The sequence below is a fragment of the Cyprinus carpio genome, chromosome B25 (genome assembly GCF_018340385.1).
Source record: "Cyprinus carpio isolate SPL01 chromosome B25, ASM1834038v1, whole genome shotgun sequence".
In the NCBI taxonomy this organism is placed as follows: domain Eukaryota; kingdom Metazoa; phylum Chordata; class Actinopteri; order Cypriniformes; family Cyprinidae; genus Cyprinus; species Cyprinus carpio.
In genome coordinates, this window is record NC_056621.1 from 14,832,409 (window position 1) to 14,855,262 (window position 22,854).

General features: G+C 37.1%; 1 protein-coding gene across 14 annotated transcripts in view; it reads right to left on the reverse strand.

Moving 5' to 3' along the window:
- cadps2 (Ca++-dependent secretion activator 2) overlaps nucleotides 1-22,854 on the reverse strand; it is a 132,956-nt gene that overhangs the window by 44,413 nt on the left and 65,689 nt on the right. For all 14 annotated transcript variants that reach the window (XM_042752855.1, XM_042752853.1, XM_042752851.1 and 11 more), the window contains exons 5-11: nucleotides 21,887-22,117; nucleotides 21,484-21,605; nucleotides 10,339-10,450; nucleotides 9,783-9,922; nucleotides 4,108-4,174; nucleotides 3,507-3,615; nucleotides 2,600-2,806 (exon numbers count right to left, since the gene is read on the reverse strand). In XM_042752855.1, coding sequence (XP_042608789.1) covers nucleotides 2,600-2,806; nucleotides 3,507-3,615; nucleotides 4,108-4,174; nucleotides 9,783-9,922; nucleotides 10,339-10,450; nucleotides 21,484-21,605; nucleotides 21,887-22,117 — 988 coding nt within the window. The remainder of the gene's footprint in view (nucleotides 1-2,599; nucleotides 2,807-3,506; nucleotides 3,616-4,107; nucleotides 4,175-9,782; nucleotides 9,923-10,338; nucleotides 10,451-21,483; nucleotides 21,606-21,886; nucleotides 22,118-22,854) is intronic.

The following is a 22,854-nucleotide window of genomic DNA, read 5'->3' on the forward strand; positions in this document are numbered from 1 at the left end:
GTAGTGGAACACAAGTGTGGTTCACACCTTGAAGCGCTGTGTAAAAGCCTGAAATCTGTGTTTGGTTACACACTCTCCATCTCCTTGAGTGTTTGCATTTCACCTCTTTTGGCCAAAGCTACACTGTGAAACTCAGTTTTCCACATTTCAGCTGGCAGGCGCTCTGAAACGTTAGTGAAGCGTGGCTGTAAACTGCTGTAAAATATTAGCACTTTGTCCACATGCCCACGTAAATATCAGCCCCAAAGTGCTCTAATTTATCAATCCAACACCTCTCGCATTCAAACCAGCATTCAGCCTTTTAAAATAAAGGCCAGGTCTGGCTAAAAAAAACACCCTGTGGCCTTCTCTAAGCCGCGACGGGCTGAATGTCCTGATCTTTAGCGCATTAAACGCTTAAAACGCCGCTGTGTGGAAACAGAATATAAACAAAAACGTGTGACTTCAAAGCACTTAAAGCAATTTTTGGTGAATACAGAAGACATGTATAAATTATAAATCACTAATTCACACATACTCACTAACTCTAGAACAAAAGAAAAAGGAGCGCACCTTTGTGAGAGCGCTGTAATTAGGACCAACGCAGGCGCACGTTCGCCGATGTACACATTCAGACTTCCTGACACGGCTTGGGCGGAGAGGAACGGGGGGGAAATTGAATGCGGGAGTGAAAAAAAAAAAAAAAAACCTTGCGAAGGGGCCGAGGGGTCAGGGCAAGTCAGAGAAAGAAGGAGCTGAGAGAAAGACGCGAGGCAGAAAAAGCAGGAGAAAGCACTAAAAGTGTGCCCAAGTTCATTTCCAGTCCTTTCACGAACGTCCTCAAAATGGGCTAATGGGAGGTCCGTGAAAAGCCTAACACTCGCTGGCGGCGTGTTATGAGAGGCCACATATGCGGAGCGAGGGCCTTCGCTTCTCAAGGAACCACCAAAAGACCAAGGCTTTTGAGACACATCTCCTGACGCCTCCATGGCCAGCGGCACCTTCTTGAGACGAGCATTAGTGATTGCTTTTATTAACGCTGCCATTTCTGGCATGCCAACGACTTGGTATTGATGGTGAAAAGCCCTGTTCTTGCCTGGAAGCAGTGTGGGCATTTGTTGGTTCCCCCCAAAACATCACTTGTTGGGTGCTCAGAAGTACGATCTCCCAATCGACAAGCGGCGACCCATTGTCTGTTCTTTTAATTCGATGTAGGTCATTTTACGTTCGTTACATCGAGAAAAAAAGAGACAAAAGAGGAGCGTGGTATTGATCCACGTTGAGAGTCTGACGGATGGGGTTTGACAGGAGCAGCACATTGATCCGTGTCAACTTCAAGTTACCGCTATCATCCATGGATAAGTGGATGGAGTCAGTGCGGAGGGGGTGCGTCGTCTTTAATCCCAGCTGAAGGGGCCCGGTCCAGGCGGTCACGGCAGCAGTCACATCCATCTGACATCTCTCCACAAGGCGGACGGCAGCTTTATGACAGGTATCAACACGGCAGTGGGGGCGAAATCACAGGTACGGCTCAGCGGGTCGCTTCAAGTGAATCCAGCTGGAGTCGGAAAGACTAATGAGGCAGGACAAGACATCGGCGTTCCTTCAGATATGAAACACCGATCTGGCTATGAGAGGACTCCGGGTAGTGTTGAGTATAAGCCGGCGAGACAGATCTCTGCCAATCAATCCATGATAGGAAATCCAATGTCAGGACGAGTTAATAACTTCATCGACTCGCTGAAACGTGGCGGATTTTGTTAACAGGCGTCAAATGGGACTGGATTTTAGGGGAATTCGTTGAATTCATTTAGTGATCAAATTCAATCTGTAAGAAGTATTTCTGAAAGAATGCATGACATTTAAATTTGCCGAATACTACGGTTATCAGTGACTGCGATGATATTCGCGCATTAATGCCGTTTTGGCGATCCGAGGAACTGTTCCATGCTCTTTGTCAAACAATTCGCCATCATTCGATTTGGCTTTTGCATTGAACCTCGGAGGCAAGAAAAGATGTGTATGAGGTCCAGTAAGACAAGAGGGAAGAGACCTTGAAAAAATTTCATGAAAGTCAAATGGCGGCGCATGCACATTATAAACTCATAAAAGCCTGATTTCATCTACACAATCACCATCAGTACTCAAAAACGAAGCTTTATAGTGATTACATAGCAGATTTATAAATCAAAATGCTAGTTTTAAGCCATGTTCCTTAGCTTTTACGTTAAATGAATGCCCTGGAGCTCACAGAACGCTTCTTCAGAGGTGATAATGATATAAACCTCATTCGGCTCACTCTCCGTTTGTTGAAAGTGAGCAAACTGTAGCATTTCAGTTGTGTAAGTGCTCCTCCTTTCACTCAGCAGCAGTGTTTGGGTTATTCAAGCCCCCCGCTGACATTTGTTTAGACTGTGGCTGTGCTGCGGCCCAATGGATCGATGGCTGGCCACCACAACCTCCAATTTCAAAGTCCATTCAGGAGGGGACAGCTGAAGGTGGCAGAAAAATAGCCGACCTTATTTTAGGTTTGAGGATTTTAAAAAAATGGTCTGAAATCAAGAAAATCACTATACAATAGACCCTTATTGGGATCATATTAGTATGACATATAACATACTGAGTAAGGACACAGGGGCATCTTTTTGGGTGTTCCCTCCTCTGCAGTTCTGCTGGTTCTGGGCGGGTGCTACTGGTTTATAGGATTGGCCTGTGGCACGGTACATGGCCTGGACCCAAAGAGCGCGATCCTGATCGTCATTGCTGGCGAACACCACCAGATCGCCTTCTCGAACAGCACTGAAGAAGGCTCTGCCTCCCTGAAGACCTGCAGAGATTAGTTTTAGCAAATGAATACATGTCTTTTCTCTCAAGAACACTTCACTAAGAAATACACTCATATGTGTTTTTTTTTCTTGCTCTATTTAGGCATCTACACATCAATCATAATGTGTTTCATGCAGCTGATGCTAAAAAATAATTGTCACACTTTATTTTAAGGTTCAATTCTTGCTATTAACAAACCATTACACATTACACTCACCAAAATCAACTAATAATCTGCTTATTAATAGTTAGTAAGGTAGTTGATAAGTTTAGGTATTGGGTAGGATTAGGGATGTATAATATGGTCATGATGAATAAGTGTGCTTTATAAATGCTAATAAACAGACAATATGTTAATAACAGGCATGCAACAGTAATAAGCAACTAGTTAATAGTACTAAAGTGCTACCAAAATAATCTCAAAGTAAAGTTGCTTTAGACTCTGATACACACAAACACACAAAAACATTTTATAGATATTTATATTTTAATAAATATATTATTAAAAGATTATAAACAAAGATATATAACTTTCAACATAATACAGATATTCATTATACATGTACATCTCTTTCAAATGCAGCAATTTTACGACTGAGGTCACTTTAATTCATTTGATTATTCATCCAATTTTGAGCTAAAATCTAAACGCCCACATGAGCATTAATAAATAAGGCATTAGTGTTGAAGCGTGAGTGTACCTGGCTGCGGATCAGAGTAATCTACCGTATACCCGTCCAACTGCATCAGCTCATGCGGCTCGGACTTCTTCTCCCGGTAACTGCACATGGCAAATGTGTACTGACTCACCTGAACAACAGAACAGAGAGGAAATCTTTTGGGGTTTTTTTTCATCCTAAATTGTAATAAAATATTATATTTGTACGCTACACAGAGCTTAAAAAATGAAAAATTTATATCTGAACTGTGTAATTTATGTCACAAATGCAGGTAACACCAAATGAAAACATGGAATTTTTATATTTTGTGTAAGGATTTATTGTGGTATTTTACTCAAATGTACCAATTAAAAATAATTATGATGTCGCAATGTTCTCTGACAGGTCAGCCATATTCTTGCTTTTATTTGTGTGTGTTACATAAAATATTTTACACAAAAATGATCCCATTATCTCAGGAGAGATAATGATGGTGCAGCACTCCTTTACACTAAAAAAAAAAAACTACAAAAAAAAAAAAAAAACTACAGTTTTCCTTCTGAAAAACAACAAAAAACACATTTTTTTTTTCAGCAAATTAATTCAATTCATATATAAAGTTGTAATTAGGAAATCTGCCCACCTGAACAAGCACAAAATATCTCCTCTTCCATCTCTTCCAGACTCTCTGGCCTAAAGCGTAAAGATACCTACAGAGAAAAAAAATACATTATGATGAGTGTCATGGATTCATCAGATCGACAGCAGAAACGTCCCACGATATTTTCATTTATGAACATGATTAAAAAATCATCATGTTAAAATATAACATCATATTCATTAAGCCAAGGTGCAAAACCCATATAGAAAGTTTACAGAGTTTAGTTGCAGTCATTCATTAATTCCCCAAACGCCTGCATATTGTTATGTTCACTCAATGACAGAGAGGACAAAACATTGGCTATTGATTAAGCGCACATTCTTAGAACTGTAACAAAAAAGAAGGATGTGTGTAGAAATATGGGTGAGGTGAAATCAATTCTTCATAAATGGACACAGCGCCTGTGGGGGAAAAAGCTCCAGTCAAGGTTGAGGGAGCAATGAGTGCATGGAAGCGGGCCAATCTGGGTTAACGTGGCAGAGGTAATCATCCACTTGTGAAAGTGATTTTCAGCTCACTCTCCGACACCTTTCTGATACACATGATCCCATTTAGACGGCAACAATGGCCGGATAACGGCGGGCGAGACGACCTCCGGGTGAACGGGTGTGCCACAGGCACTTTCCAGCCAACTTCGGCTCAATCTGAACAATAATAATAATAATAACAAACAATCTTCTGAAGATATAAAAACCATTGCAAGTAGTGCAAATAGTTTAGGTGGAATCCAGTCAAATGCAGAAACTGAAGAGTTGCATTAATAGCATTTTAAACTGTTTGACATGATTAATTAAAAAATACAAGTAATATTGTATTTCACAAAAAAGAATCATAAAATATTTATACAAATCACAATATCCTAAATTACAAGACTGGCTAAATAAAACTGAAATATGGAGCCAGATTCAACCTCTTGAGCTGATATGATTTATTATTTTTCTAACCTACTCAGTAGAAAGCACTCAACCTTAATTTACAAATAACCTGTTCTTCTCAGCGTTCATTAACATCCGAGAAAAGTCAATATGTTTTATCACTTAGATAAATTGCACGATGCAAGTTATGATTCTGCATTGAGCTTTTAAACAAGATACAAATGTTAACCTCACAATTTATGTCAATATGACTGTAAAAAGTCAAATTAAACATATTAAGAAATCACTATGAGGAAAAAGTGGCATTACATGGTAGATGTAAGTGGTTTTTACAACGGTTGTAGTGCCCCCACGTGGTTTAATGTCAGTATAGCAGAAAACAGATTTTTAATTGGGCCTCTTTTGTGAAACACAAGCAGAACTGATTTCTCTGTGGTTTTAAAATGATGGCATTATTAAATAAATTGGCATTCAGTTTAATGCCTTAATATATGTTCAAAATTATTTTGAGAATGATTTGCATAGAAATGTGTTCTTGTAAGTATCAGGACATTGTTTCTTTGCTCTTAAACCAGTTTTGTTAATGTCATCTAAAACTAAATCTATTTCAAAAGGTTTTTCAGTAATTTAAATAAAACTGAAGTGTAAATAAAATATACATTTTATATTAGAAATGCTGCATTTGGCAACCAACTAAATATATACTTTGGATGAACCACAATTAATAAAACAGACTTAAACGGACATAAAAATAAATCTAAAAACTGAATCATGAATGATTTGCATAGAAATACATTATTGTAGCTATCAGTACATTGTTCCCTTGCTCTTTGCACTTAACTGAAACTATTAAAAACTGAAATATTAGTCAAAACAAATGGTGCCTTGGCAACTACAAGAAATAAATTTAAGTAAGTTTTGTTTTTTTTTGTGCTAAAATTACTAAAACTAAAACTGCAACAACAACAACAACAAAAAAAAAACAGAAAACTTTACAAACAAACAACGAATGAATAAATGTATAAATAAATGACAAAAAAAATAAAAAATACAAGAAAATTCTTAAATATTACTAAATACTATAACGGTATAGAAATAATACTAAAACAGCATATTAAACTCCCATTACAATGCTATATCTTTCTGTCTTCACAACTTTAAGCATAGGTAGTATAAAATATCACATGCAGTAACACAGATCAATGAGTCATAAATCCGATGTGTGGTTGTAACCGAAGGGTACGGTTAAAAGAGACTTTATGAGAGAAAAATGCAAACGTGTAAAAAGGGCTTTGATGTGTGCCCTGGCCCTCAAACGAAAGAGGGCAAAGACGGTTTTAAAGGCATACAAAAAGAAGTAAAAAAGGAGCATGGGAGAGAAAGAAAGAGCCAGTGAGCATAAGTGAGACCGAGACAGACTGATCAGACTGGCTCTCTCTCTCAGGGCCACGCTGGGGTCACTCCACAAAACTGAATGGCTCCCAATTCTTCAGTCGCTCTGCTGATAAACAGATGGCTTCTTTTAATGGGGTGCACTCAACCTGAAAATCTCTCCACCGATCTCTCTCTCTCTCTCTCTTCCCATGCACTGGAACAGTCATCAGGTGTTTGTTTTTGTGCATGTGTGTGGGTATATGAGTAATTGGACAAAACCTAAGACCAAAATGATACGATTTTGGTCTTACGAATCTCAAATGAGACCAAAAAGGATCATGAATTTAGCTTGTTCCTCACATAAATGTGGCTTTAGAGGATTTGGAATATGCTGCAAGGAGGTCAAGTCCTCCTGGGAAGTTCGTATTTACGAGTTGGGAAGTCGTAATTATGACATCAAATGTGTTCCAAGTCACTTTGGTCAGAAAAAGATGGCAATGTAACTTTTCTACTAAAAAACAAAAACAAACAAAAAACAACAACAAAAAAGTATTTAAACTGTACTTTTACAAAATTACGAATAAAGAGTGTACATTGGGTGTGTTTTGGATTTTTGTTTTTGCATATATATCTATATATATTGTACAATCAAAATAGTAATTTTTTTTGCATGCAAATTACATATTTTATTGCAAATGGGGAACATTTTTTATTAATTGCAAAAGACGTATCCATTGTATCCACTATTTCTTTCACATTGACAGGTATTTTCAAGTATTATTCATTAAAAATATTGACTGAAGTGTCTTATGGAAAGAGGGCGAGTAAATAAAAATAGAGTTTCTATTTTAGAGCAAATCAATAAAATGTCACAATTCATATAAATTTGATTATCAATATGTCTCAGCACAGTATCTGTGTGAGAATGGTCTGAGTAAGTCTGTGTCTGTCTGAGCGTGTAAGTGGTCCTCTGCAGTGTCTTGTGAGATCCGTTAAAAAGGTAATTGCAGGTTGAAGAGGCTTTTGCCAATTAGAGCAGGCCTCTCAGGGAGCCGCTCTATAGAGGAAGCACACAGGGCCTCTGTGTAATTAGCAGGCTGATGACAGTGATCTGACCCCTGACCCCGTCCCACTGAGGGAAGGACCCCAGCAGCTGTCTTCACTGCAGCTACTCACTTTCGGGAACTTTGGCATTAACTGACAGAGCACATTCTGGATGAGTAAATACAGACAGACAGAAGAATCTGGCATTTTATTCCTTCCTTGCAATTGTGTTGCTTTGAAAAATACCAAATCTGAATTCTCGACCAGCAAATTTAAAAAAGCTACTGTTTTAATGCTTCCTTTTAAGTATTTTATTTACTTGTTTAACGGTGCCAAATTTTTATTTAATGTTTTTAATGCTGCTACTTGAATATACACTATTTACTTTTGAACTTGTAATCTGTTTTTCCTCCCTTGTAATTTTGTTGCTTTTAAAATATACCTGATAACTGAATTCCTAAACAGCAAATTTAAAATAAACACACTTTTATAAGTAAGTTTGTTTATGTCTAATATTGTAATTTTTTATTTAATGTTGCTATTTATTTGAATGAAGATTATTTATTATTTAATTTGTGATGTTTTCACCCCTTGTAATTTTTAAAGAAAATACCACAAAAAACAACTCTATTATTGACCAGCTAATTCAATTAAATAGATTTTCTTTTATATATATTTTAAAATATTTTTTTGTAATGAAATTTACTTAAATGTTATTCAAATATTATTTAAATTAATGTTATTTATTGCTACTATTTATTTTAAATGGTATTTTACTTATTTGCATAAAAATATATATCTTTTTTAATTTGTATATTTTAAATAAATAAGTAAATAAATAATAATAAGTAACAATTAAAAATGAAATGCGCATCATCACATACAACGTAGGCGGAAGTACCGACCCCGTGTTTACAAAGCAAACATGCAAAAAAAGTAGGGCTGTCAAATGATTAATCACGATTAATCACATCCAAAATAAAAGTTTTGCTTACATAATATATGTTTGTGTACAGGGTATATTTATTATGTATATATAAATACACACACATAAATTATATATTTAGAAAATATTTACATGTATATACATTTATATATTTATATTCTTATATTTTATATTATATATAAATATATTTAATATATAAAACATAACATATTCTTCTTAAATATATAACATGCATGTGTGTTTATTTATATATACATAATAAATATACACAGTATACCACATATATTATGTAAACAAAACTTTTATTTTGGATGTGATTAATCGTGATTAATCATTTGACAGCCCTAAAAAAAAGTCAAATGCCCTTTACAAAAAAAGTAAAACAACAATGTCGGATGATTCTAAAGTTGGAGGAGAAAATGAGATGGAGTTTTTAAACAAAGTACAAAGACGAAAAACTAACCGCATGTGACCTTTCCAACAGGATTACGTAATGTGTGAAGATGTGCATCTCAGAGCTAGAGCAAGCCGAGCATTTGTGGTTAAAAAGTGGATAAATATGAATTTTTTTTTTTTTTCAGAAAATGACCGATCGTTTCACTAGATAAGACCCTTGTTCCACAGCTGGGATCGTGTAGAGTCCTTTGAAGTGGCACTGAAACTGCATTTTGACGTTCAAATTGTTGCCCAACATTGAAGTTCACTGTATAGACAAAAATCCTGAAATGTTTTCCTACAAAAAACGTAATTTTTTTGCGACTGAAGAAAGATGAAGACATGAGTATCTTGGATGACTTGGGGGTGAGAAAATTATTATGGAATTTTTTTTCTGGAAGTGAACTTATCCTTTAAGGCACAATGGACAAGATACTGTTTCCTGAGAGGCTCCTGAAAGTCAAAGAAAAAGTTATGTGTGACATGAGGAGACTTGCAAGAATAATAAATGTACACAAGGTGGCACTATAACCACATTTTGTACAAAGCACCTTATTGCTTCCAGCCTAATGGTGTTAGCTTTTTCCCATTCAATCAAATGCTAAACATACACACACACACACACACACACACACACACCTATATATATATATATACATATAATATACACATATATAATATAATATATATATATATATATATACATATTATATATACATAACACAAACTGATGAAATACCATTACCATCATTACAAGTTTACTTTAAGATTTACATTTATTCTATATTTATGCTGATACAATGCTGATTTCCTATCTGTGAGAAATGACTCATATATTATTCAATAAAACTTATTTATCCATGGATTTTCTATTTGTAGTTTTCATTTGTGCATTGTTTTTTCTCTTCTCATGGCTTATATAATAGCACATGAGGATGTATTCAGATCCTTTAGGTTAGGATTGAGCATCATTACAGACATACCCGCTGTGCTTCATGTTGGGGGGTTTGTCCATGCGAACCGCCAGTTTGATTTTCAGATCCACGTCTTGGCTGTTCTTAGGCACTACCATCTTGTGCAACTCTGCCGTTTTGGGCCCGTTTGTGGTGGGGTGAAGGACCACCTGGACAGAACGAGAGAACGTAAGAGAGAAAAACGTTATTAGGACTGATACACCTGGATAGGCAGCTGGAGAGAGAGGTGTGAAAGGGATGATGGGAGACGAGAGAAAAAGAGGGTTAGACTGATTAACAGGGAGAGATGGCAGGAGAAAATAGATGGAGGAGGTGCAGTCTGTTTGGTGCGAGTCTCTAATGGGGAGTCTCCATCTGTTACTCTAGGAGCGTGAGCCCCATTTATTAGAGATTTCCTCGCCTGTAGCTCACTTTCCCCTCACACACATACAAGCACATGTGCATGCACTGTGTGCAGAACATCTGTTCCCGCAACATCAGCCAATAATTGAGCATGTTGTGCAGATCGAACACAGAGGTAGCTTGATGTAAACCTCAGCGGTGGATGAAAGAACTCTCGTCTCACCCTGCCCAGCTCCTTGTCCTCCAGAGCCAGGACTCCAGTGCTTTCGGTGAAGAGTTTGACTTTGACCGCGGGCAGGGGGTGTGTGGTGGTGAAATCTCCTTGTGTGCCCCACCTGTAGAAGAAGAAAACAAATCAGCCGTCACAATGGGAGACTTCATTTTATATTCACCACTTCTCCAGACCCACGATGAAGTGTCTACTGAATATTTCCTGTCTTTGTTTGATCAAATTAGTATGTGGGATTGTAAAGTCTCTATTTGCTTTTGTAAAACTTTGCTTTTGTTGTTATATTTAATTAATTTTTTCTTCAGTGTTGTTTATAAAAAAAAAAAAAAAAAAAAAAATGACACTAAGAAAGCTCACATTAAACAGACCAAACAGTTTGTTTGTTTGCATATGATAGATCTTGACATCAAGACATGACATTTTTTTTTATCAAAAAGCAAGACTTAAAAACAAAATTTAACCCCAAAAAAAAACAAAAATAAACAGATAAGACATTAAATAAAAACTGACTCAAAAAACAAGACTGAAAACAAAATTTACTTCTGAAAACAAGAAATGACTCCAAACACAATGCTTAAAACAAGACTTGACTTCAAAAACGAGAAATGACTCCAAACACAAGGCTTAAAGGGATACTCCACCCCAAAATGAAAAAGCTTATATTGTGTTCCAAAGACGAACGGAGCTTTTACGGGTTTGTAACGACATGGGGGTAAGTGATTAATGACAAAATTTTCATTTTGGGGTGAAGTATCCCTTTAAGTCTCGTTTTTTAAGTCAAGTCTTGTTTTAAGCCTTGCGTTTGGAGTCAATTCTTGTTTTCAGAGGTGAATTTTGTTTTCAGTCTTGCTTTTTGAGACAATTTTTATTTAATGTCTTGTCTGTTTATTTCTGTTTTTTTGGGGTAAATTTTGTTTTTTAGTCTTGCTTTTTGATTAAAATTGTGTTCCAAAGACGAACGGAGCTTTTACGGGTTTGGAACGACATGGGGGTAAGTGATTAATGACAACATTTTCATTTTGGGGTGGAGTATTCCCACTTCAAAAACAAGAAATGACTCCAAACACAAGACTTTAAAACAAGACTTGACTTAAAAAAAAATCAAGAAATGAGTCCAAACACAAGGCTTAAAACAAGACTTGACTTAAAAAAAACAAAACAAGAAATGACTCCAAAGACAAGACTTAAAACAAGACTTGACTTCTGACTCCAAAAAAAAAAAACAAGAATTGACTCTAAAAGCAAAACCTCAGACAAATTTTTACACCCCTCCACCCCAAAAAAATAAAAAGTAAAAACATAACTTGAGTCCAAAAGGAAGACTAAACGCAAGTCCTACAAGCAAAACAACACTTGACTCCAAAACTAGACTCAAAAGTCAATTTTTGGCTTACAAAACATGACTTCAAAAACAAGACTTCAAAAAAACCTGACTCCAAAAACAAAACTTTAAAACATAGCTTGACTCTAAAAACATGACTTCACTCCAAACGAAAGACATAAAAACAAATACTGACTCTAAAAGCAGGTCTGTTAGGAAAGCTGGCAGAGTGTGACTGAGAGTCGTCTTTATGTATAGTATGCTTGCATATCAATCTGTCAGTGCACGTCTATGTGTGAATTTCTGAGATAAGATCACTACAAAAAATACAGACATATTGTATATCTACAGCTGAGTAAACACACAACAGCGTAATCAAACTAACTTTTTTTCTCACCGGGCCAACATTTGCTTGTGCAAATTGACTGTAGGAGTCGACGCCCTCATCTAATTCAGTTCTTCTGCCTTCTAAAGCAATAAAGCCCCCAGAGAGTGTTTTGAATGTCATATGGCAAGCCAAGCATGTTTCCTCTATAGTATAAGCACTAAAACGAGGCCTGCAATGCAGGCGAACTGTGCAGTATGGACACTTGGTTGAGCTAACATATGAGATCTGTATATACTGACAAAGAAAGTACATGCTTCAGCAGAACAAAAGCTGGAACCAATTAATCTCTTATATCAAATAAAGCATTAAAATCCTTAATCATGATTCAGCACACAGACACACTCGCACATATTTTCTCAGCTAGTCTAGACTGTCTACAACAAACTCTGAGTCATACTGCTGAATCACTGTCTGGTTATACAGTCTATGGTGTCTGAGCCTCTGCGTGAATCCAGGCTGGGTGTCCGTCGGCCTCATGATGTTACCAAGGTGGTGTGCAATATCTGATGATCTGGTAGCATTCCAGATCCATTCCAGATTCCAGACTCAATGGGCTTTAGTCAGTCAATGGAGAAAGATGCTCTCTGCAGCCATAGTAACAGGATCAACCAGCAGGTGGGCTAAAGCTAAAAACCTTGATCTCTTAAGGTCATGACACAAGAAACGGACAATTAAAAACTAGAAGTGACGAAAGCCAACTGTGTTGTGCCTGGGCTAAAAAAGTTGCGCTTGAACACACCACAAAGACTACAGCAAAACAAAATGTTTTGCATCTGCATAAGAGAAAATAAAGGGATAGTTCACCCAAAAATGAAAATTCTGCATTAATTACTCACCCTCATGTTGTTTCAAACCCTTAATACTTTCGTTCATCTTCTGAACACAAATTACAATATTTTTGATGAAATCCAAGAGCTATCCGACCCTGCATAGACAGCAACACAATTACCATGTTCAAGGCCCAGGAAGGTAGTAAAGACATCGTCAAAATAGTCCATGTGGTCGGCGCCGATAACCTTATGGGCAGCGCACCAACATACAGCGCCATTGCACTATGGGCGTCCCGAGTTCGAATCCCAGCTCAAGGACCTTTACTGATCCTGCCCCCCCCTCTCTCCCACTTTGCTTCCTGTTAACTCTAAACTGTTCTATCATCATAAAGTAAAAAATGTTCCGAAGATGAACAAAGCTCTTACAGGTTTGGAACGACATGAGGGTGAGTAATTAATGACAGAATTTTTGGGTGAACTATCCCTATAACTGTGTATATCAGCAGTTGGCAATAGCCTATATTTTTTATTTAAAAAGAGAAACTGAAATCAGAACCACAAAACTAAAAACCATAAACAAAGCAGCATTTGCTTACCATTTTGAATATGTATTAGATACATAGGTAAGATGGCATAAAATTAGAACAGCTTTCTCTGTGTGTCTTCTTGACTTTGTAACTTTCTCGCTTTCAACCACTTTTTTTTTTCTCGTGAACTGTTTTGCTAAGCTGAACAGCCAATTAGAGTGATCTATCTCACCCACTGCCCGCCGCCAATTCAACATGCGAAGTCAGCCAAAAAGCAGCTCCGACATTGTGCAACACGTCACAAAAAGTGGATTGACAGATGCTCAACAATGGACCAATGTTCGCTAAAGACTGACTGTCGGCTTGTGTTTGCCTTTGGTTAACTTTCCCAGGGCATAAGTTACAATTTGGCCTTGCTGCAATGTGTACGGGCAATAAGTTACAACTTACACACTACTATATATATATTTTTTCATTGCACCTTTAAATTTAGTTGAAACATAACTCTACATACAAATAAATGTTTAAGGAAGCCTCAGACCAGGATTAACGTTTGGAATGAAATAGCAGATTCACTGAAATGCATCAATAAGCTCATGTTTCATCTGACAAACTTCCATCCTTCAGACATATGATAATGTTGACATTTACATTTTAAGAGGGAGAACATGTGAATAAATGACTTGCAGATCTTCAACACAAACCCGATCTAAACAGCACACCTCTTGTGTGCATCACTCCGTGTTGTGCATGCCAAATAAAATCAATCATAATAAATAAATGTCATTTCTTATGTTTTACTTTTTTTTTTTTATTGCTCCTTATTAATTTCAAAATTAATTTCAATTATTTCTCAAAATTCAAAACATATTGTGTTATTTTATGATTAGGCAATTATCATATTTCAATGGAAATCAATTTTTAACATTAGTTTTGTGAGGAACTCTTGAATTTCAAGGCTGCTGTTGAATCATTAAAGGTATTGAAGGTATTTATGGAGAGGTTACAAGCTACAAGTTGCAACCAAATTAAGTATAGAGTTACAAACTAGCTAATAGTTACTAAGCCTCTAGTGTGGATTTTACTTTCTAACTGAAGTAATAAAAGCTTACTGTATGAATGGCTGGTCCAACCCAACACTAAATTTCAGCTACAGCTGCTACCAATGACACCGACAGACAAGATCCTTCAGTTTTCACTCTGACTGACATTGTCTAGAGCCCAAACCTGCCTTGGGGAGCTTCATCAGTGGATGGATATTTTGGGAGGTCTGTTCATGTTACGGGTCTAAAACTGACCTCTCGTCACCTAGAGGCTGTCTGAACCCCTAAAACAAGTAGGGAGGATTATTCATTAAGCAAACTGCTGCAAAGGCAACAAAACAACACATCTTTGCATCCAATAAAATCAGTACAATAATGCAATACCTTATTCACATAGAAAATGACTTTCTAAATCTTGTTTGTAACATACTTGTGTTGACAGAACCAGACACTGACATTATTTGGGAATAATAATCACCCCTAAATGGTCTCAGGAGATTTGCAGGGGAGAGTTTCATCTAAGAGTACTTCTGCAAGGAAAAACAGTTTTAAAAAAGAAATACAAGTATAAACACCTTAAAGAAAATGGGTTTCATTATGCTTTCATTTGTAGGTAATGTTCACAAAGCCAATAAAAGACTAATAATAAATGTCTAATGCCTTCTCTGTAGCCACATTTCTAGGAAATGACATCACTGGCCAGATTAAAATGTAATTCTAATTTAATTGCAGTATGATATATAGCGTTCCTGTGGCTCAGTGGTAGAGCATTGCGTTAGCAGCGCAAAAGGTTGTGGGTCCAATTCCCAGGGAACACACATACTGATAAAAAAATGTATAGCCTGAATGCACTGTAAGTCACTTTGGATAAAAGCATCTGCTAAATGCATAAATGTAAATAATACAATCACATATGTCTGACATATATTCCGACAGTAGGAACTTTCACTTGTAACACCCATTATTGGTATTTTTATTTATAATAAATTATATTATTCCATTTTAGTAAATTTTGTAATTTAGTTTTAAACAATTTAAAAATAATTTTACACAGTTTTAAAAAATGTTTCAAGATAGACCCCTTTAACAAAAATGGTCACATGCATGAATCTTGGGATCCGCAAGATGTGGTTCCTTTGTGCTAATTAACATCATACTGTGAGGTCAAATGTTAGCGTTATTGGATTGAACCACATGACTCCAGCAGGTGACGGCACAATAAACACACTGAAATCATCTCACACGCCACTGATTCACCTTGATGAGATTACAAGTGACATTTCAATTTCCAGTGTCTGCAGGAGAAAAATGGGAATGATAGCGTTCTTAGAAATGTAATATAAAAGGGGAAAACCCACAACAATTGGCATCCTTAATATAAGTGAACAATACAAAGTTGCCAGTATCATGCTAGGTTGTAGTTAAGAAATGTTTTACAGAGGTCATAACAGGAGGCAGCAAATTTTCCCTGATCTTTGAGTAATATCATATATTTGTGTACAATGAAATCATACTGTAACTTTCACAAAAACAATCCAGTCCAAAAAGACCATCCATTGGATCTATTTCTGAATGGCACAGTAAAAAAAAAAAAAATACAGCTGGGTCAAAGAAAGGTTGTGCTAAACTGATCATGAAAAGCAGTCGAATAAAATGACTGACTGACAGACAGACAGACAGACAGACAGACAGACATACAGAACGACGACAGACAGACAGACAGACTGAAGACAGACAGACAGAACGATGTGACGACAGACAACAGACAGACAGACAGACAGACAGACAGACATACAGAACGACGACAGACAGACAGACAGACTGAAGACAGACAGACAGAACGATGACAGACAGACAGACCGACCGACAGACAGACAGAAAGACTGAAGACAGACAGCCAGAATGACAACAGACAGACAGACAGACAGAACGACAACAGACAGACAGACAGACGGACAGAACGATGACAGACAGACAGACAGACCGACAGACAGACAGACAGACTGAAGACAGACAGCCAGAATGACAACAGACAGACAGACAGACAGACAGACATACATATGTCAGATAGACAGTACGACAACAGACAGACAGACAGACTGATGAAAGACAGACAGACAGACCGACAGACAGAACGACAACAGACAGACAGACAGACAGACATAACACAGACAAAAAAAACAACGACGACAGACAGACCGATGACAGACAGACAGACCAACAGACAGAACGACAACAGACAGACAGACAGACCTATGACAGACAGACAGAACGACGACAGACAGACCGATGACAGACAGACAGACCAACAGACAGACAGTCAGACAGACAGACCGACGACAGACAGACAGACAGACAGACAGACAGACCGACCGACCGACAGACAGACCAAAGACAGACAGCCAGAATGACAACAGACAGACAGAAAGACGATGACAGACAGACAGACAGAACGACAACAGACAGACAGAACGACAACAGACAGACAGACAGACATACCGATGTCAGATAGACAGACAGAATGACAACAGACAGACACAGACAGACCGATGAAAGACAGAAAGGACAGACCGACAGACAGAACAACAGCAGACATACCGATGACAGACAGACAGACAGACAGACAGACAGACAGACCGATGACAGACTGACAGACAGACAGACAGACAGACCGATGACAGACCTACAGACAGACCTACAGACAGAACAACGACAGACAGACAGACAGACAGACAGACAGACAGACAGACAGACTGACAGACTGACAGACAGACAGAACGACAACAGACAGACAGACAGACAGACAGACAGACCGATGACAGACTGACAGACAGGCAGACAGACCGATGACAGACTGACAGACAGGCAGACAGACCGATGACAGACTGACAGACAGACCTACGGACAGAACAACGACAGACAGACAGACCGACAGACAGACAGACAGACAGACTGACAGAACGACAACAGACAGACAGACAGTCAGACAGAAAGACAGACAGAACGACAGACAGAACGACAACAGACAGACAGACAGACAGACAGACAGACAGACAGACAGACCTACAGACAGAACAACGACAGACAGACAGACTGACAGAACGACAACAGACAGACAGACAGTCAGACAGAAAGACAGACACAACAAAAAGACAGAAAAGAAACAAAGACAGAACCAACAGAAAGACAAACAAATCCAGACAACACATTCTTTGCATCTGTTAAGTACATGGCAAATAAATATTACCAAATTCATCTTCAAACATTCTTTGCATCTGTTAAGTATATATTGCTAAATGGCTGGGCAAATGAGTGTGATCTGAGTCATCTTTCTATTCAATGCTACACAACACTCTTAAAGGCCACCCGCCTTTCACAGAGAGCGAGAAAGCTCATCTAGGCTTGAGGAATTCCTCCTCCTTGTCATATTGCGCCTATACTGGAACGCTTGGAGGTAAGATTGATTCTGGAGCTCTCTGAGAAAAGAGATACTGCATTTACCTGGTCAAAGTAGCAATCAGTTCAAGTCTGCAATCAAAGTGCACTAAAACAATATGAAAGTTACTGATAGTAACTGCTATAAATATACAATAACTTCACAACTACTCAACAAACAACAGATATGGAACCTAATCAATGAAAACCAATAGGAAATCCAGAAATGTAAAGGAGTTGTTTTGAGTAGTCGACTAAGCATTAGTCAATCAGAAGAGGCTCGGTTGACAGGCAAAGTCACGCAGTTCGTGATGGACAGATCGTTAACGGCTGGTCTTTGTGGTAATACAGTACATCGGGCAGGACATCCAAATGCTCGCCTATCATTCATAGACCTCAAATATGGCTTATCATCTGAAATATGTCAACTTTACATGGCGCTAAATCTAATGTTAGAAAGATGTGCACTGTGTCGAGTGTAGAAGCGCGATGAATGACTACTAGTTGACCAGAAAAATCCTTAGTCGAGGGCATCCCTAGTGTCTATGTGTTGACTGGAATAAATAATCCACACAATCCAGTTTCTTCTAGGCTGTGTATCATTCAGCTTCTAGTTAGTACACTGGCAAGGGAGGGAATTTCTAGAGCTGTCCAATAATCAAAATTATTTGTTTGTTTCCTAGTAATTTCCAGAATGCACCAAAAACAAAAAACAAAAAATATACACAATAACAAAAATTTTTCAGCAGCCTTATTAGAGAAGAAATTGTTGAAGAAAGTCATTATTTTTGTTTTCTTTGAGTAAAAGAAAAAAGTTATCCTCGTAGCTTCATAACATTACAGTTGAACCACTGATGTCCCATGGACTATTTAAACAATCTCCTTACAACCTTTCTGGGCCTTAAAAGTGTCAGGTGCGCTGTCTATGCAGGGTCAGAAAGCTCTTGGATTTCATCAAAAATATCTTAATTTGTGTTCCTAAGATGAACGAAAGTCTTAGGGGTTTAGAACAACATGAGGGTGAGCAATTAATGACAAAATTTTCATTTTTGGGTGAACTATCCCTTTACTGTAAGTGTCTTGAGGATGAGTGCGAATGTAAATGTATGAAGACAAAGCCTCATTTTTCCAGTCTTTACAGTGCCCCTATTATGCCATTTCCAATATTGCCTTTCATGCAGTGTGTAATGCAGCTGTATGTGAATGTAAACGATCTGCAAAGTTGTAAAGCCGAAAGTGCACGATAAATAAAGTTATTGTCTCCCAAAATAAAGAATCGACTCTGAACAGCTGAAATGAGTCGTTAGTAATTAGAATCCCACTACCTATGTTCAACGTTGGCCAGCAGCGAACAACCTGACCCCGCCCAAAACACGTCATTCTACTGACGACTGCTTCTCTAATCTCAGGGAGTTCAACGCGGGATTCACTAAAAACTTGCTCTTGAAAGATGGATAGGTATCTCGTTTATTTGGACCAGCTGGCTTCACTAAATCACAACCTGTAAGTATGATAAACCATAGATGTTTATTTTTTCTATAGAGCTTTCAAAATACAGAACTATTGAAACAGGTGTATCGTTTCCAACACGGGCTGTATGCGGTAGGCCAATCACAACAGACTGGGCCATCTGACCAATCAGAGAAGAGCAGGCTCACAGAATGGAGGGGTTTAGAGAGACTGAATCTTTGAACTGCTTTGAATAAACTGTTTGAGAATCACTGGAAAATTAGGTGATATTAAATTCATATTTTGAGAAAACGAAAGCGTTTTTTGACCTTGCATGCATGTAATCCTATTGTAGGAGAATCCCTAAACAATATTAGGAACTGAAAAAGGGCATAACAGGGGCACTTTAAAAGGTATTTTGTCTCTAGTTATCGCTCATCTCCAATGTGTACTGAATGTTGCAAACTTCATACAGCAATCACAAATTTTATTTTTAACAGTTTTGATTAATGAAATCTTGCAAGACATATTTTACAATGGCAATGACATTTTTAACAGATAAAACAAAGATTCATGTTGCAGCTATGAGTCATCAGGGTTCCCAATCTTCAGTAGATCAAGGTTTGACAAAACTATGCAAATACAACATAGAAATTACAAAAGGAATCAAAGAACTAATCAAAATAATCAGCAAATATCCTAACAATTCAAATCCAACAAATACAATCAGATATTCGCTAATTTGTTGCTTGACCAACAGAAAGCTGCTTGGTTTAAAAGTATGAAGCTTTTCATTCACCACTACTCCACTAAAAACATACAATAAACCTTTTTCGCCTGCAAAAAAAAAAAAAAAAAAAAAAAATGCTGAAATTTCTCTAATGTGACAGCATGTATAGAAGGAGCACAATGAGACACATTCCTAATCAACACAAGCAGAAAACCTCCACAAATGCGATTCTAGATGACTGCGATTCCAATTCCAATTGCGATTCTATTACATTTCCAAGCCCACTGTCCACTTAATAAATACTACCGCTTTGACATGCTAGTCAGTTCAGGTCAGATGCATCATTAGTACAGATACGTTATGGACTCAAAGGGACCCAAAGATTCATTTAACATTACACAAAACAGTGATGTCCGCTTCACATTTCTGTGTCTCACACATAAAGAGTGTCGTTCTGGGTTCAGCAGTGTGACAGAGCCACATTTGCACTTCAGAGCTGCGCAGCAGGCATATTTTCAATGTGTCTGCAGTGTCAAAACAAGTCACTACACTAATGGGGAGCTGATGAGATAAGAGCGATTTCATGCTCAAGGTTTGAAGATAAAAAGCAAGAGTGAGATGTTCCCAGCAGATTTGTAAGTCAGCGTACTATAGAATGAAAATAGTGCAGTGACCTTAGAAAGGTTAATGAGATTGGCACATTGTGTACATGTCTAAATAAAAAAATGACTGAAAAGAAAACACTTTTAATTAACATAACTGAACATGCTGTTAACCTAAACCTGACATTGATACATACGCTATATTTAAAACATGTAGGAACATTTTGAAAAAAATAAATAAAAATATTTTTATATAAAGGTGTAATCTATCAAAAAAAACCCTAATCAGACTCTAACACCCCTCTTCCACCCCACATCAAATAAACAAAAAAAAAAAAAAACTCCTAACCACCAGGGGGACCCCTTACCAGACTCTAATGTGTGGTTTCAACCTATGTCCACTTCAGAGTAAAAAATAAAACAGTTGATGGTGAGACAAAGTTAATAAATGAGAAATACATCTCACATTGTGAGATATAAAGTTAAATTTACAAAATAATTATCAGAAAAATACAATTATCAGAAATAATGCCACAACTATGTCACTGAGAGACATAAAGCTGTCTATCTTCATGTAGTTGTTTCTAACCTTTATTTTTCATTTATGGTATAATACTGGATATGATATTGGGTTTCTGACTCTTTCTTTGACTTGCATGACCATGTTTGAGAACCGACCTTTGGACTTGCTTACTGAATAACAGTATTCATTTCTTTAAATGAAATCTTACTGGCCCTAACCTTTTGAGCAGTATTGTGTGTTTGTGTCTGTGTGTGTGTGTGTGTGTGTGTGTGTGTGTGTGTGTGTGTATAAAACACCAGTACAAATCATGTTAAGGGCTTTTATTTGTATTATTGTGATCACCATACTCACTGTGGTCTGGAGGCCTCGGCTTGATCCGTCTGGAGCTTCTCTCCTCCCTCCACCTCCATAGTGCAGTACACAATCCGATTAGGAGCAACAGATTTCAGCCCCTGCACCTCAATGATCACAATCTGAGTGAAAGAAATAAGACCACATGATTAGACTTCACATGACACTTGAAACAACCAAAGAGCACTGATTTTGATTACTTATTTTTGGTTTTTTGGCAACTAGCTGTTTATACGACCCACTCACTAAAAATGTCATTTTGAAAATTCCTAGTTCACTTTACTCATGTGGAATTAATGATTTTATTGAACCATTCAAATGCTTTTTAGCTGTAATCATCACAACCAGCAAGGTGATGGTGAATCATAAAGCAAAGATGGCATCTTTAGCATCAAATATCTACCTCCAAAGAAAACGACAGCACTACGTCAGATTTGGAGAGAGGCAAGTCGTTCTCATCGCCGATGTCCAGGAAGCTGTTCATGGGTGTGAGTTTGGGCTTGATTTTGGGCTTGAAGTCTTTGGCCACAGGTTGGCTCTCCAAGTTGGCCATCAGCAGGTTAACGGACGACCTGAGCTCCTCCACATACATCATCTCCATGTCTTTGGAAATAAACTTTGGAAACCTCCTCTCCTATTGGACGCAGCAGGAAACAGGATGAACACTGTGACTTCAAGGCACCCGTACAGTTGATTCAACCTTACAATTAGTCAAAAATGTAATACATAAAAGATTAACAGTTAATATTTGGGGGGAATTCTTTTTTTTATTGTTGTTTATTTAATATTAATTTACATTATTTATAATTTACTCATGCAATATGACTGAATAATCAACAATACACTACAATTATTTAGTTTTATTTATTTATTGATTTATTGATAATGTTTTATATTTTATATTATTTAATATTAACTCAATAATGGCTCTGAATAATTCACTGAGTCCACAATGTAACTGACTTAGTCCACAATGTGTTAAATAAATGGCATAACTAATAATATTTTGGGAGGGAAAATACCATTTTTATAACATATATTTTTATTCTTATTTATTAGTTTACTTGATTTTAAGTTCAAAGTTTTTTAAATTTACTTAACAGCTCTGAATGTGTCCACAATGTGACTGGCTTAATACAAAATATGCTAAAAATAGGCAAACCAATAATAGTTTTTGCTAAAAATTTTTATGTTTTGTAAATGAAATGTACTTATTGAAATATTAAATAAATAGCACAACTGATAATATAAGCTAAAAAAATTGACAATTTTATATATATTATATATAAATAATAATTTATATATTTAATTAAAATCAAAAAATAATTTTTTATTTTTTTGCAAAATATTGTAATGTATCTTGTTGTTGCT